The sequence below is a fragment of the Petaurus breviceps genome, unplaced genomic scaffold, assembly GCF_028583685.1.
Source record: "Petaurus breviceps papuanus isolate PSGF00001 unplaced genomic scaffold, PetGlider_PUasm1.0 181, whole genome shotgun sequence".
NCBI classification, from domain to species: Eukaryota; Metazoa; Chordata; class Mammalia; order Diprotodontia; family Petauridae; genus Petaurus; species Petaurus breviceps.
Window position 1 is genome coordinate 24,724,644 of NW_027185784.1, and position 16,511 is coordinate 24,741,154.

Sequence of the window (16,511 nt, forward strand, 5' to 3'; positions counted from 1 at the left end):
ATTCTAAAATGTTCAGTGAGTTCATTGTGCTCCTCATCTTTTTGGAGTCATAGCCTACTGAAAATCTGTTTCACCTAGTACAAATCTATCAGTGTTTTAGTGTTTATGTAGAAATAATCCCAAGTTTTTTACTCATGGTTTGATTTATGCATAACATTTAAATGTGTGTGTGCTGAGTATCAAACTGCCGTGTTTCCCTGATAATAAGACACTGTCTTATTAATTTTTTGGACAGAAAAACACCAGAGGGCTTATTTTCAGGGGAGGGCTTATTTTAATGAACATTGACAGCAATTTTAATAAACAGGTAAATGTGAACAAAAAAATGTACCTTTATTCAATAAGCAAATCACTGGGGAAGAACAGGATGACGCGCTCACTGCTACAGCTCTGATTGGATGCAGCTCGGAGCGTGGCGTGCGTTTCACCCGGGGAGGGGGAGGATGGTGCATACAGAGGGTACCGTAATGTAGCGTGTAATGCAGGGGATCACCTTCACTACAGTAGCAATCTCAATAGGGCTTATTTTCGGGGGAGGGCTTATTTTAGAGGAATCTTACACAGTAAGGGGAGGGCTTATTTTTGGGATAGGTCTTATTATCGGGGAAACACGGTAGTAGCTTTTAACAGCAAAATAAACCAAATGGGAAAAGTTTAGAGAGACATTCTTTTTATCCTTTTCTCCATCCCCCAAGGTAGAAGTGCTTCCCTGTGTGTTCAGGAAGGTGTGGTTCATGGAGAATCTTACATCACCAGAGAAGATAGCAGGGTAGAGTTGAGGGACCTCAGTTCAAATTATAGCTGTGACACTTTATTAGGAAGAAGGGATGGACAGAAGGAAAAAAGGAAGCGAACAAGCATTTATTACATGCCTGTATGCCAGGCACTATGAGAAGCACTTCACAAACATCTCATTTGATCTCCACAGCAATTGAGAGGCAGGTGCTATTAATATCTCTATTTTAGAATTGAGGAGGTAGAGGCAAGCAGAGGTAATGTGACTTGCCCAGGGTCACTGATCAACTAAGTGTCTTGAGTTCACATTTGAACTCAGATCTTCTGCCTCCAGGCTCTAACTCCCATGCCATTTAGCTGTTTGTCAATAGGTAAATAACAACCTCTCTGATCCTTGGTTTCTTCTGCTGTAAAATGTCAGTGATCATAGTATTGTGAAATTCCAGTGAGATGATACATGACAATTGCTTTATAGGTCTTAAAAATATAAATGTCAGTTGACATTACAGGGACTGTGTAGTATAGTAGAAGGAGCCCTGGGTTTCAATCCCCTCTTCACCACTATTAGCTGTAAAAATTGGCAGAGTTAAGGGTTGTGCTGAAGTTGGTCCTGATAATGCAAGTTAAACTTGGAAGGGGTATGTGTATAGACATTTTTTTTCTGGAGAGCCAGTGGTTAAAGGTTTACCAGCACAACCTCTTCATCCTTCTGGGCTTCCTCGTCCTAGCCGTAAACTAGGGATCCTCCAGAGGCAAGTATAATCTAAAGGCAAGTCACAAGTGGTGGGTCTAGTCTAGTTCTGGTTTTAGAGCCAGGGGATCTGGATCTAAATCTTGGCCCTACTACTTATTACCTCTGTGGTCAACAGACATTTGACTATGGGCAAGTCACTTAACTACTCTGGGCCTCAGTTTCTTCAGCTGTAAAATGAATGCCTGATGGATCTAAATACTGTGTTCCTTGCCCTTCCTGCCTCCCAGGGTTGTGAGGAAAATGCTTACTAAATTGTGAAGTGCTGTAAGCTAAATGCTTCTGTTTATGTTAGTTGTCATCTTTTGGTGGTAGAGGAACAAATTGCTAAGGAGAAAGGCATTTAAGGCCTCTTTACTGCTGTTAGTTTTATAGTTCTCTTAGGAGTTAGTGGCTTATAAAGACTTAATCACTACTGATTTGTCTTCTCTCCATCAACTCTCACAGTCAGTATGTCCAGAACTTTGATTTAACAGTGAGTTCAAGCAAACTAATCCTATTAGGCCCTTCTTTTAGAAATCATCATATCTTGAACTAACTTTCAAGCCTTATCAGAACTGTGTTCTGTGTTTGCTCACTTTCTCACAGATGGAGTGTCTCAGCCTTCCTCCAGGAGGGTTTTGAAATCATTAGTAAGGGTTTACTTGGCAGTTCCTAGCTTATGAGTGGAAAGCCCTATCTTGCAATAAGTTCTCTCTTAATGAGGAGAGACCTGTAAGAAGGAGTGGCTACAAAAAGGCATTAACTGGTGAGATTTGTGGATTCCTTTCACTTTGTTCCTAGATGAATGGGACTGGTGGAAATTTGTCTCAGTGTGAACCTTTTCTGTAGTTATGTTCACACTTATCTGCTTATTATTTACATGGAATTTATTCAATTTGAGAAACACCAAGTTCACTTCAAGGCACTGCAGATATAAAGCCTGAGGACACAAAGAAGAAATAAATGGTCTCTGACCTCAAAATGCTTATGTTTCACTTGGGGGAAAAAGAACATGTCCACAAATTAGGATAAGGAAAATGGAGGCAATAATAAGAATAACTGGGGGGATGAAGGAAAACTTCAGAGGAGATTGGAAGATTCTAAGAAGTGGAAGGAGAACATTCTAGGAATGGTTTTAAGACCTTGTACAAATGTATAGGAGAGATATATTAAATCTGTTGAATGACTTAGTACAGTTTGGCTAGAAAGTAGAGTGTGAGGGGCCTAGTATGAAATAATTCCGGAAAAATAGATGGAAATCAGATTGTGGAAAGCCTTAATGCTAGGTAAAGAGTAGTTTCTTTTTGTTTTATTGGCCATGGAAAACTACTTAATATATAAGAACAGGGAAGTAATGTGGTCAAATTATTAAAATTATTTTGGGATATGCAGAGGTTGCCTTAGAGAGGGGAGATGTTGAAGGCAGGGATACCAGTTAGGAAGCTATTCTAGTAGTCTAGGTGAAGAGATAATGAGGCCCTGAACTAAGGTGAAAGCTGTATGAGTGATAAAGGGACTGAGGTGAAAGATGAGGAGGAGGTAGAATCACAAAACTTGACAGCTGACTATGTGGGGCAAAAGAGGAAGTCAAGGATGATGGGTGGGAAGATGGTGGTGCTCTCAAAAGAATTTTGGAGCAGGTTTAGTTGGGGGGAAGATGAATTTTGTTTTGGACAGGCATAGTTTTCCCTTATAACTAGGCTTCAGGACAAAGTTGAGGGCTAGATGTATAGATCTAAGAGTTATCTGCAGAGATGAACCCATGGGAGCTGCTGAGTATGTGTAGGAGAAAAAAAGGGCCAAATACAGGGCCCCAAGGAACATTTGTATCCAGAGGGATGGAGGAATGAATGATGATCTTACAGGAGACTGAAAAGGTCAGAACATAGAGAGCAATGTCTCTGTGAAGCCAAAGGAATTGTCTGCAATAGAGATCTTTACTATTTTTTGAGTCATGTACCCTTTGACAGTTTGGTGAAGCCTATGGACCCCCTTCTCAGCATCATGTTTTTAAATGTATGAAATAAAATGCATAGGATTTCAAAGGAAACCAATTCTATATTGAAGTAGTTATTGAAATACTTGAAAAAAAAAAAGGTCACAGGCCTCAGGTGAATAATTCCTGGCCTAGGAGAAGGAAGGAGTGATCAACAGCATCAAAAGCTACAACGAGGCCAAGGAGAATGAGGCCACGGAATTAGCTGCTAACTTCAGAGAACAGTTTCAGGTGAATGGTGGGTTGGAAACCACATTGCCAGGGATTGAGGGGCAACCAATATTCAAAAGTGGTTTAAAAAAAAGTTATAGGAAGAGAGCTTGAGGGGATAGCAGGAGCTACTTCAGAGTCTTCAGAATGGGGCATACCTGGGCATTTTTTGTATACAGCAGAGAAAGCTAGTATAAATAGAGATGTTGAAGATGAGAAAGGCAAACATCAGTGGAGCAAATGAATGGAAGAAAAGAGATTGAGAGCACTGGTAAAGTAATTAACCTTAGCATGGAGAAACATACAGGGAAGGAGGCAGGGAGGCCCAGGATACTGATACACCCAAAAAGGGAGTACAGCCAAGTATCTTTTCTGCTCCTCCAGTTACCTGTACAAACAAGGAAGTGCAAAGGGGTCAAGTTTTATGGTGAAAGAAGCCAGTAGTGGCTGAACAGAGATGGTGGAAGTATTTACAGTGTCACTGGGGATGAAGATAGAGATACATCTTTGGGGTGGCAATGAGTAAATTTATTTCTAGTAAGAATGCATAAGAACAGAAAACTCACTCAAATGTTTAATAAAAATGGGTTAACCAAGGGATATTCCTAACAGGAGTAATTTTTCTAGCTTTTTATTTGAGTAATGGGGTTAGAGCATAAATACATCTGGAAGGAATAGTGGCAAAGAATGTGTGTGTACAAAGGATGGATGAAGGAACACCAACAGAGAATGTATTTATGAAAGGTGGGAGAAATGCAAGGATTTCTTGAAGATCTCAGTGCTGTTTTAATGAACCATTATTAAAACTTTAAGCTATTAAAGCTTAGAATGGCACTAAGAATTTTGGGACATCCTCTATGGCATGGCTTGGTAAACTTTTTCCACTTGCAACCCTTTCAGCACTTCTTAAACTGTCCATATGGGGTTGTGACCCAGTTTCAGAAGTGCTACGGATGGCTGAAGCCCTTAAGGTAGGGGTATCCCCGAGCAAACATTATTCAAGAATGGATTGTAGAAGCAGTGGGTTGGGGGTTAGTTCAAGTGTTCTGCTACTTGCTGGGTGACCATGAGAAAATCACTTAATCTCTGTGGCTCTTCATTTTTCTTATCTGAAAAAAAAAAAAGCAACAGGGATATACTACATCTATGGTCCCTTCTAGCACTATCTCTTACGATCCCATGACTCCTCCTTGCTTTACACTATAGTAAATCTGGATGTGGTCTTTGAAAAATCCTCCTCCTCCTTATAGCTAGCATTTATATAGCTCTTAACTACATGCAAAGTACTGTACTAAGGCACTTTAAAAATATTTCATTTGATACAACTACTCTGTGAGGTAACGGTTCCCATTTTATATCTGTGGAAACTGAGGCAAACAGGTTAAATGCCTTGCCCAGGTCACATACCTAGTGAACCTCTGAGGCTCTATCTGAATGCCAATCTTCCTGACTCCATGGTGCCTCCTAGCTGCCCCTACCAGACTGTAATAATCTGCCATAAAGACCACTCAGTCTGAAACCAGAAGATAAACATAGGTCAGCACCTAGACTACAAAGGTTACAGGATGACATAAGAAGTCACTGCAGACACAGTACAGGATTTTACAAAATCTATCTCAGAAGCGCACTAAGGAGATAAATGTGTGCTGCCACTTAGGAAGGCAGAAACAGTAAGCCAAGGCTGCTTCTGTAGCCATTTGCCTTTGAGTTGGGGGTACAGCTTGCTCTCAGATACAGATAAAGCTCTGGCATTTGCCACTATCTTTTCCTCCTTCAGACACTGTACTATCCAAAAAATGGGAGGAAGGAGTCTTGTGGGGTAGGCCTGCAGAGACTCCTAGCTCCAGCAGGGGATGTCATGATGGACTTTATTTCTGGCCTATTCAAATATTATATGTATGTGTATACACACACACACAGAGTAAACACAATTACAGAAATAAGAGTGCAGGAAGACTTGATACCATTGGTTTGTCTATAGGCAAGTCACTAAAACTTCTCTGAACCTCAGAGCCCTCATCTTTATAACACCTAGTCCAGTCTGTACATAGAGGGTTGTGAGGAGATTACATAAGAGTGCCAGCTCTTACCAGTATGGTTCACTTATCAGGGTAATATTTAAAACAAAGGCTATTCATCATTTTGGCTCTGACCATTCTTAAGGGAAAAAAGGTCATTCCGTGGACTTTTATAATGGGTTGTCTCCTGCAAAATATGGCATTTCTATTTAGAAATTAATTACCAGCCCCTGCAGTGTATTGCTGCTTAAACAAATGATTATTCAAAACTATTTTATAAAGGTAGTTTTATTTGTGCATTATGCATTTATCTAATCATCTGTGAGAATACTATCTTTAGTTAGGCATATCTGACAAGCAACACTAAATGTGATCATTTGGGTGACTGGGTGTATTCAGTTAAAATAGAAACTGAAGACTTTAAATAAAAGTTTCCTCATCAGTGCTCTGCCTTCCTCCTTGAAATTTTGCATAGCACACTGATACACTGTATGGGAAACATTCCCTCAATAAACTTCAACAGTTGGGCAGTGAATGAATCAATTTCCACAACAGAACCATTTTTCACAAAGGAGATAATATTTGGAAAACACTTAGCAAAGTGCTTGGCAATGTGATATGTGCCACATGTTATCTATTATTAATTATCATTATCAGTCATAGAGTGTACTTCTAGAGACAAAGTATGTATGTAATCTTAAGAGCAGCCACTTTACACAAAGAGTACATCTAAGTTGCAAAATTACAAATGGTTCAAGATACAGCATTGCCTCTTACAAAATACTATATTACCAATAATGTTATCATCCCATGCACAATATACCAAGTAATTAGGCTGGTAAATTTATTTTAGAAAAAAAAAAATCGTATAAATCAGGCAGCAGTTAATGTCATGTATGAAATCCTTAGTTGTGAGGTTTAGAACCTTGCTCGTTAAAGCTGTTTGAAAAACACAGGACAATTTACTGTTTTGCTGTCAGTGAATGACAATGCTCATAATAATGACCTTGACAAAGACTTTTCCATGCAGTCAATCTTTATTATAGCAATATTCTCATATTCACATCAAGTACATAGAACTTTTTGCCTTTTATATAATACAGAATTCATTAAATAACTTTACACAGAAATAATTTTCCTCAATCTGAATTTCAGTTGTTTAAATCTCCATGCTCCCTAGCCAACTGAACAATATTTCCCACTGTTTAAATTTACATGAGAAAAAACTCCAAGGTACAAATGAAGGGACCTGAGTAGGAAAGGGGAACCAGATATAAGGAAAGGGAATGGGAATTGAAGAAAAGTAATTTGAACAAGCAGTCACTCCGTGGACAAAAGGATAGGAGGGGAATGTCACCAATCTGAGTTTTTTATGACTTGAAAAAAGTTAAATAAAATTACTTGTGATTTCTGCAAAAGTAGATATAGATACCTATGGACAATTATGAAAAGACCCAAAATTTTCACTGCCTATATATCACAAACTCTATGGGACCCTCTCCGAACTTTGGCAATAACACGGTGGAGAGGAAGGCTTGCATATATTACTACATAATTTAGAGTGATAGGGTGGGAAGGTCATTTAAATGAAGACTTTCCCCTTTTTCCTATGGGAGCTGTCTTCAATCCAGGATATGTATGACAAAGGAAGGACAAAGGAAGCTCTCTTGCACCCTGTTCAAACCAAATAATAACCACAACTATCTTTTAAGTTAAACTACCGAATGTGACACACCAAAGGAAATATGTGAGTAGAACAGTGGAATTGAATTCCCCACATGGGGAAAAAGATCAGTTGTACCCTTCTAGGAGAATCAGCTCAGTTGGGAGGAGGGGGACTGTGGGGAGAGGGAGGCAAAGAGAGGAAGGACAAAGTGTGCAAACTGACACATGAGATAATTACATACGCACATCACTGAGATTTTAATCCTTCAAATCTACATGGTGTTAATGGAGACCAAGTCTGACCATCAGGTCATTATTACATGGTAGAACAAAAGGATACACTGAGGACCTAATACGGTTTCAAATGATGTAAAAACATAGCTTATATATGTACAAGTATGTAAACTAATGATAGAACACGAAAATAATAAGGTTGAACATTTGTTAGAAATGAATAAGAACAAAAAGGCTTAAGTTTAAATAGCTGGTTTCAATCAGGTAAGGAGCACACAAAAGGATTAGGAAGGAATGATGTGTTTTATAGGACTTTTTTTTTTTTAAAACTTCACAGCTTTGAATAAAAAGCACATTTATTGCACTCTTACATTTTATTTCAGATAATTATAATTTATTTCCCACCCTTATCACCATCTCCCTTGTTCCTGTAACTATTCCCTCCCCATTCCCCCTAAAATACCACCCAAGTTTGGTCCGTTTTCCATACATTTGTGCCCAGATTGAATTTCAATGCTTAAGCTATCCTGAAGTTTCCTCCTAAATCTGTCTGTCTGTCTCTCTCAAGCACACACAGACACACACACACATACACACACACACAGTATTCAACCAGGGTTTAACATATATACAAATGCAATACAGAATATTAGTCAAAACACCCCCAACCCTAATATTACCCCTCCCTCAATAAAAAAGGAAAGATGCTCATTCCTTTGCTTTGTTTTCCTCTTATTTCAGATGCAAATTTCATGCCTGATTCTCTTAAACTATCATTGGAACAGATTAGACAGGCAATGGGGATTGGACAAAGTGTCTAGCCTGCCAAGGTGATCAGATGGTTGGAACAAATCTCTCTCTTGACAGTAATACAAATATTTCATTCTTTATTGACAAAGAGTACTACTAAAAAAGTTATTTCTTTAAAAGAAATAAAACACACATAAAACAAAAAGATCACACCCAACATCACAAAAAAAAAAAGAAACACACTTGGATGTATCTACAGGCACAACTGGTTTGACCATTATGATAGTCAAAGAGAGTTTAAAAAAAAAAACAACCCACAAACCATTTTATTTAACTGACAATTAAAAACAATACAAAAAGCAGACCTAAATTGACCATTGTAACAGAGTTGTGCATTTAGAAAAAGGCTCTGCTTTAATTATGTCTTTTCTGAGGTGGGGTCTAATTCAAAGACATAACTACCCATGATTAAAAAAAAAATCACTGCAATCCTGATTTAAGAACTCAAAGCTAAATCTCTGTCCTGTTTACCTTCTTCAATATTCTTCATAGGAACTTATTGCTTTTTACTATGACAGATATCATTCTAGCCTAAATTTGTCTCTGCCAAAATTGTGTGTGTGTGTGTGTGTGTGTGTGTGTGTGTGTGTGCATGTGTGGGCTGGAATCTAGTAGGGACATACGTCTGAAGAGGAAAAGAATAAAGATTACGTTCTTAGGTGCTGATACATTACAAACTACTCAGTATTTAAAATTCTAGTGAAGCTAGAAATAAGAAAATGAACACAATGGACGTGTCATTATACTCTAGTCAAGGTATACACCCTTGCTGGTAAAATTAGACAGGCTACCATTATATATAAAATGTGTTAAGAAGGGGTTCTAGCAAAGAACCCAGTAACTAAGTAGTATGTTGTAGACTTTTTTTGGGGGGGGGGGGGGGGGGACGGGAGAAGGGAAGAAGAATTTGGGCAGAGAGGGGGAAGAAAGATCTAAGAAGCTAAACCATGTTGCCCAATCTTATTCTCCTGTCAAAGGCCATCACTTTTTCAGTATACTGACAACATTCTCTTGGGAAAGCAGGATCTTTTGTCCATACAGGAAAGTCCCTTCCCATCTGGCTCTCACAGATTATACAAACAGTGTTAGTAACATAGGCCTATCTTGTTTGCAAAGTCCTAAGGAGGCTGAATCCCGAGAGGGAGCTCCTCACCTGGTGGTATAGACTAGGTGGCTTTACAAAATTTAGACAATGGGTAGAATATTCTACCAACTGCAGCAGTAGTTTAGAAACAGTTGGTGTTAAAATGCTGTCCCATATTACATTTTTTCACTTCTCACAAAGACTATCTGCAGAAAGTTCACACATGCTCACCAAGTACAGAGAATCTTAACTAATTTCATTTCTCCTCAAACATCTGCCCAATATTTCTAGTGTGCAAAAGATTCATGCTTTAGTGGCTGAAGGAAAGGGAATAGAAATAATTTCTCCCAAAATGCTGCAATTTGACTTTTAATCTAATGGCTCTATTTAAAAAAATTAAAAACCCAACTTTTTTTTTGTATGCAAAAATCCATTAGTAGGCTCTCTCATTTTAATCTCTGGTTTAGGTTACAAAATCTAAAGAAGATGCTTTTTCTGAGGGAGATAGGGGGATGATGTCTATGCTGCTTTATCCAAATAACAAGAAATAGTAATTAAAACCAAAGTCACTGGTCTCATGAAAGACTGTCTATTTCTGCTGCATTTTAGCTTTTATTGCATCACAAAGGCACAGTGAGATCATTTGGCAAATTGTAAAGGTAACTACTTGAGCCTCACATGTACAGGGTCATCTTAGGGCCTTGAATGGAGGTTTTCATTGAACACCAAGGAGCACATTATTTGTCAATGGCTAGCCTACCTTTGTCCCTTTAGCATCTCTAACTAGTTGTTTTTTTTTTTAAAGTCTCCCACTGCCATACATTTATGCCCATCTGTCAGCTCTCAAGGTGCTGACTTACTAGTTGCTAAAATGGCAATGGAAACAAGGTTGTTTTCCAGAATGTCCACAAAATCTGCTCTCATGGCTCAGTGGGCTTGCCTGGGTAAAAATTCGTGAAATATTTGATAAAGATTTATTTAAATATTTTTTTGTACATGTGACAGTTTCAAGATACCTAACTGAAGCTAACAGAATATGTGCTTCTAGCAAGTCATCTCCCTGATATCAAATCAGTGTTAATGAAGTAGTTACATATCATCTATTTTATAATATCTGTAAAGAGCTTATTGTGCCTGTCACATAACATAGTAGGCACTTAAAAGAAAGCTCCCCTTCTTTTCCTTCCCCTTCATACAACAGACTTATGGGTAAGAGTATCAAAATGCAGCACTCAAACAGATCAGGCCATCCTTGGTGCTGTTCTTGCACCATTTTCAACATAAATGACATTTCCACATCTTTTCAATAGTGCACAAGTGTGTACTGTCTGCCTTTTGGGATATATACCTTCACACAAAAATGAAATCATGTGAGTCCTAGGCCTGGGATATTTGAAATAACTCCTCCTTCACAAGGGTAGGGGATCATCTGAATGAACACATCAATGAATTCATTGAGAATATCAACATACTCCAAACTAGAGATATTCTCTTTTATTCATCTGATCCACTTGTGGGATATCCTGTTAGCATCAAGCACTGAGATGAAAATATGCACATGGAAACAGAACGAGATCGGCAAAGGGACCTACAACAGTAGTTTTTTGAAATGTATAAAAAAGAAAGTGCTGTGTCCTACTTGTGGGTGCCCAGATTAAACTGGGGGAATAATTTCCAGGGTTTCAGGAAGAGCACAGTACTGAGGCTGTTGTATTATTTTTAAAGTTACATGGCACTATGATTTTCTTCCAAAATCTCAACGTAAATGTAAAAAATGTCATATGAATTCCTGTGTTCTAAGTCACACTAACATGTGCTGGTAGGTTCCTGATAAAAGCAATAATAGAATTTTTAGGAAACAGTATTTGACAGCTAATTTGTTTACCAGTTCCACACCTAGATGCAGTACATATGATCACTTGGGATCTTTTTTCCTTTTTTTTCATAAAACCTCATGACATTAATCTCTGGTAAATATTATTTCTGTGGTAAATGGTCTGTATACTGAACAATCAATAAATCAGAACATCAAGCCTAAAACTGAATCTTTTGCAGTTGTTCCCAGTTTTTCAAAAGTTTTTTTACTTTTATTCACCTATCATTACCAAAAATAAAATGAAGGCACTGCAGCCACCATAAGAAAAGCAAACTAATAAGGCAGTAGAATCACAACCTTAAAAGATCATTAATAAAGCAGCTACATAATGTGCATATTACATTGCATTATTCATAAAGTGCTTTGCACAAACAAGGACTGTTTCCTTGTATTTTTCTTAGAAACTTAAAGGTTCTATTTAGTCTATTTAGAGTCAGAAACATCAAATAATAAAGCAAAAGAAAAGCAAAGGAAACCCTTTTTAAGGTTGAGTGAAAGAAGTGGAAAAGGAACGGCTGTGTAAAAAAAAATAAATGGAAGTGAAAAAGGGATTAAAAAAAAAGTGACCTGAAATCACTCCACAATACCCTGAGCTTTGGACTCTGGACTCATCTTCATTTTAAAGCCAGTCTATACAAGTTTGCTTCTTCTTTTCAAATAAGATGGTAACCCAGTGAAGGGGAGGTAAAAAGCAGCATCTCTTAAGTGTGTACAATCTCAAACATGACCTTCTAAGCTTCTTCCATAAGCAGCTCCTTTCCCTATATTTATTTGCTGAGGTAGTCCTTGATTCAGCATCACTCTAGCAGGTTCTATTTATTTCAAAGGAGCACTGAATAAACTTACTGTTGCTCACTTTCACCCTGGGAAAGAAACTGTACGCTAATCTAAGAGGATAATAACCATATAGCATCTGTGGGGACAAAGCTTATATATTAAAAATAAAAAACCAAAGCAAACACAACATTTGAAGAAAAGAAGATACAGCACACACACAAGAAACATGCCATTTAGAATCATTCTCAGTCTCGGCCATTTCTATATCACATTTTTGTTCATATGTATAGGAAGAGTTAAGAGTATTTTATTTCAAATTGATTACTCATTCCTGAACATTTCGAGTTTTACCTGTTTTGCGAGTGGCAAATTTTGACCACTCCATAAAACTTCCAGCCAGCTATCCTAGATTTAGAAATATTTAAAGAAAAACGCATCAGATGGCAGCGGGCTTAAGTAGCTAGGAGCAGTGTTATAAGCCATACTTTGAAATAAAAGTATTATTTTCTTGTTCCCTGATTTATTTTAGGCTCTGCCCAATTTCATGCAGGTCCTTGGCCTCTCATGTTTTGCTGGTTAAGCCTACTGCACAACTAATTTTCTTTCCTACACCCAAGTGAATGATTCTATTATCATTAGGGGGAAATTTAACCTGACCATTCATACACAATCACTTTTTTTTACTATCATGATTAGTGTTTACCTTCAGTAAAAGAATGAAAGATGCTGTGATTGAGTAACATTTCTGTTTTATGCTGAGATAGGGTAATGGTATCTCTAACAACCAGCATCTACTTCTAACAAATAACTAATATCTAGCATCAAAATTCTGCAAACTGAGCACATCAAAACATCCTTCTGCAATTCCTCTCATCTTCATTTGTGACTCTATACGCTCCCTGAGAAACTTAGTTACCAACCTTTTGAAGACCAGGCTTCAGAAGAAAGGAAGAAGGAAAATTAATGTACACACCACCATTTTTATTTTAGGTTGCAAACTAGATAAAGGAGAAAACTGGGCAGAGCAAAAAGAGAGTGGGAAGAAATAAAACAAGTTAGTAGTGTGGATCCAGCCAGAACCATTAATAAAAATGATGTAAATACTTGTCATTATGACAAGCTTCCCCATAAGTATACAAACTTATTAGAGGACATATAAGGTGATAAAAATCCTCACCTTTTTTTACTTCTTAAAAATGTCATTCCATATCACAAATACCACTTTCAGAATGTCTGATTCAGGGAAGGGTATTGTATTTTATTGTGACTCAATTCAACCTGAGAATTATTTTCCATTATGTGATAATCCATACTGGGAAGGTACTCATTGTTAAATATGTACCTTAATTTTCAATTTATAAAACCATTTACCAATCATGTTCTTTATCAAATAATGTTTATCAACTGCAGTCAGATACCACAGTGGTATCTTGTGCCTCGAACACAAGAGGCACTCAATAAATATTTATTGATTGACTGATCTTAAAAATAAATTTATTGTATTGTCTCAATAGAAGTACTCCGAGGACCTGGCATAATAAACAACAACAAGCATTTTTTGGTTGCTGGACCAATGAGAAAGACCCAGTGTGTGGGAACAGATTCCAGCCTGCTTAGAAGGCACCCTCAATGAGCCACACACGACAGTTTGGAAAGGAAATAAAAGAAGAGATACCAGAGTAGATCTGGAAAAAAATACGCTGTATTCCCTTTTTCTCCTGACCCAGCTACGAAGTGTTCCTGTACCCTTTCCCAAAGGTATACACAAAGTGTATCCTTTACCCTTTTTGGGGGATAAATTTGAAAATACAGATGAATATTGAACACACATAACATTGAAAGGGCTATACTGCATTTTTGTTCCAGCTCTCAGAAGGTACACCAGGAAAGGAGGAAAAAAACCCATAACAAAATCCCAGAACAGAAAAAGGAATGATTCTTGTGATTGGAATTGCCCCATCAGATGATCTGCCATTTATTGGTCAGGTGGTTAGAAGGAGAAAAGTTGATCTGCAGACTTTCCATAGCCAATCTCCCAAGCCGTAGCAGCAGTTCCTTCCCATCCTGCCTGAACCCCCAAAGGTCAGAATGCATGGTCTCTCCTCTCTCCTCCAGGGAGTGGGCAGGCGTGGTTAGTGCACGTGGTGTCTGTGTTGAAGAAGAAACACTGGCAGCACAAAGTTCTGGTTCCTAAAATAGTCTTCCCTCTTTTGCTGGAGGGGAAATTTCATTCTGTTCCACTCTAGCTTATGCACTGAAATTTCTGAATCTTTAAAAAAGGTTTTGAGGAACAGAACTGAGTTTTGATGTTAAGAAACTGTAGGAACACAAGACTTAAGAAATAATAAAGAGTAGATGCTGCCATGATGGTGTGGCTACTTGAAGGCGGCAAATTCTCCTGTAGAGGGAGGACAAGAGCTAATTTTACAAAAGTGTTCTGAAATAGCCAGGAGACACAGAGAAGTAATCTCACGTGAAAGCAGGCTAGGGTTGTACTACATAGATACGAAGTAGTAGCATGGTTCATTTAAAACTAGAAGCAGATCGTATTCATAATGATACATTATACAATTTATACCATGAATATATAATATAGTAAAACCCAATCTCAATAATCCACACTGATGAAGGGGAAACATAGGAACAAATAGTTGAAAACTAGAGGATAATTTGCTCAGCTATACTCCTTTTTGTCATGATGAACAGTTTTATCTACCTTTAGTAGATAGCTAACAGATGCAAATAATGAAGGGATGATGTTATAACAATAACTAGGTTAATAAAACATCTCTTTCTAAGAACTCGATGTACTTTCATTTATTTCACTTTATTGTCATATCCTCATGACATGGGATAGGGGAGGAGTTTTCAATGTGTAAAAGAGGAATTCAAGTAAAGGTAGAAAGGTTCAATGATGACCCCATGGCCACACTGTGGCAACCCAAGGATCTCAACTCAGGCCTCCCAATTCTCAGCTAAGTGTTCTTTCCACACTTCTAAAACAGACTCTTAATGTAAGGAATTTGTGAATTAAATCACATTTCCAATCTAAAAAATGATCCTTTGAACTCAAAGTTTTGTACTTCCTAGGCTACCATCTTGTAGTCATTATCTGGTCCCTGGTTCCTCCCAACCAACCAGAGGGAACTAGCTTCTCCCATTCCATACATTATAGCAAACTCTGGGAATTGCTAATATCTGACAATTAGTAACACTTTGCTCAGTTGAACAAAAATAATTTTGTTGTACTAGGGTCTGTAATGAGGGCAGTAATATATAAACACACTTACATAGTTTGGGATAGAACCCATCAGCACAGTCATAAATCAATAACTCAATCCACTAAACATTTATTAAGCTCTTATTATGTCCAGGTCACTGTATTCATCAATTGGGACACAAAGATGAGAAAGCAGAATTTGCCCTCACACTGCTTACAGTTTAATAAGAGGAATACTAATGAGTGATATGAAGCAGAATATAATGGAGACAAATAAGGCATATGAGAAAAATTAGTGCAAGTGGCACTTGAGCCCCTCGGTAGTGAGGCAGCCCCACTTAAACAGTCAGAACTGAGGAGGAAATACATTCCCAGGCATGGAGGGTGCAGAGGCAGAAGAGAGAAAGGCAATATTGGGGAACAATGAATAGTTTAGTCTTGTTAGAATGGAGAATGGTTAGGTAGGAACCAGATTAGGAGTGGTCTTGTATTTCATCTAATAGGCAAAGGGAACCACTAAAGGTTTCTGAGTACAGGGAGGACATGATCAGACCTGTGCCTTGGGAAGACGATTTTGTTGGATGTGGAGAGGAAGATTAATGTGGAGAGGAGGCATAAAATAGAGAGGGAGAAGAGAGGTGAGAAGAAGGTGAGAGAGATTACAGAGGTACAACTGACAGGGTCTGGGCAACTGGAGGTTGAGGGTTAAGGAAAAGGGAAGAGTCAAAGATAATGTGGATGTTTTGTATCTTGGTGACTGGGAGGATAGTGAGGTCATCAGCAAAACTACGAGGCTGGCAGGAAGGCATACTGAGGGGAGGACATGATTTCAGTTTTGAATAGGAGTCTGAAGTGCCATTGGAGCATCTGGATAGAAATGTCTAACAGGCAGTTAGAGAAGCAAGACTGGAGTTCCAGGAAGGAACTGAGACTGGATATACAGATTTGGGATGCAATTCATAGAGGTCATAACCAAAGTCAAGGCAGTAGATGAGATTTACTGAGAGAGAAGGGCTGAGGACAGAGCCTTGAGGGACAGAAACCCTTCTTCAGGTGGTAGAAGGAATGAAAACTAGCATTTATATAGAAAATTTTAAGGTTTGCAAAACACATTACAGAAGTTATCTTGTTTGATCCTTACAACAACTCTGGG

At 38.1% G+C, this 16,511-nt stretch overlaps 1 protein-coding gene across 4 annotated transcripts in view; it reads right to left on the minus strand.

Moving 5' to 3' along the window:
• Positions 1-20: 20 nt before the first annotated feature.
• The window catches only part of BRAF (B-Raf proto-oncogene, serine/threonine kinase), a 169,505-nt gene continuing 153,014 nt past the window's right edge, over positions 21-16,511 (minus strand). For all 4 annotated transcript variants that reach the window (XM_069087369.1, XM_069087371.1, XM_069087368.1 and 1 more), the window contains one exon: positions 21-14,536. In XM_069087369.1, the coding sequence (XP_068943470.1) occupies positions 14,514-14,536 (23 nt within the window). In that variant the 3' untranslated portion in view covers positions 21-14,513. The remainder of the gene's footprint in view (positions 14,537-16,511) is intronic.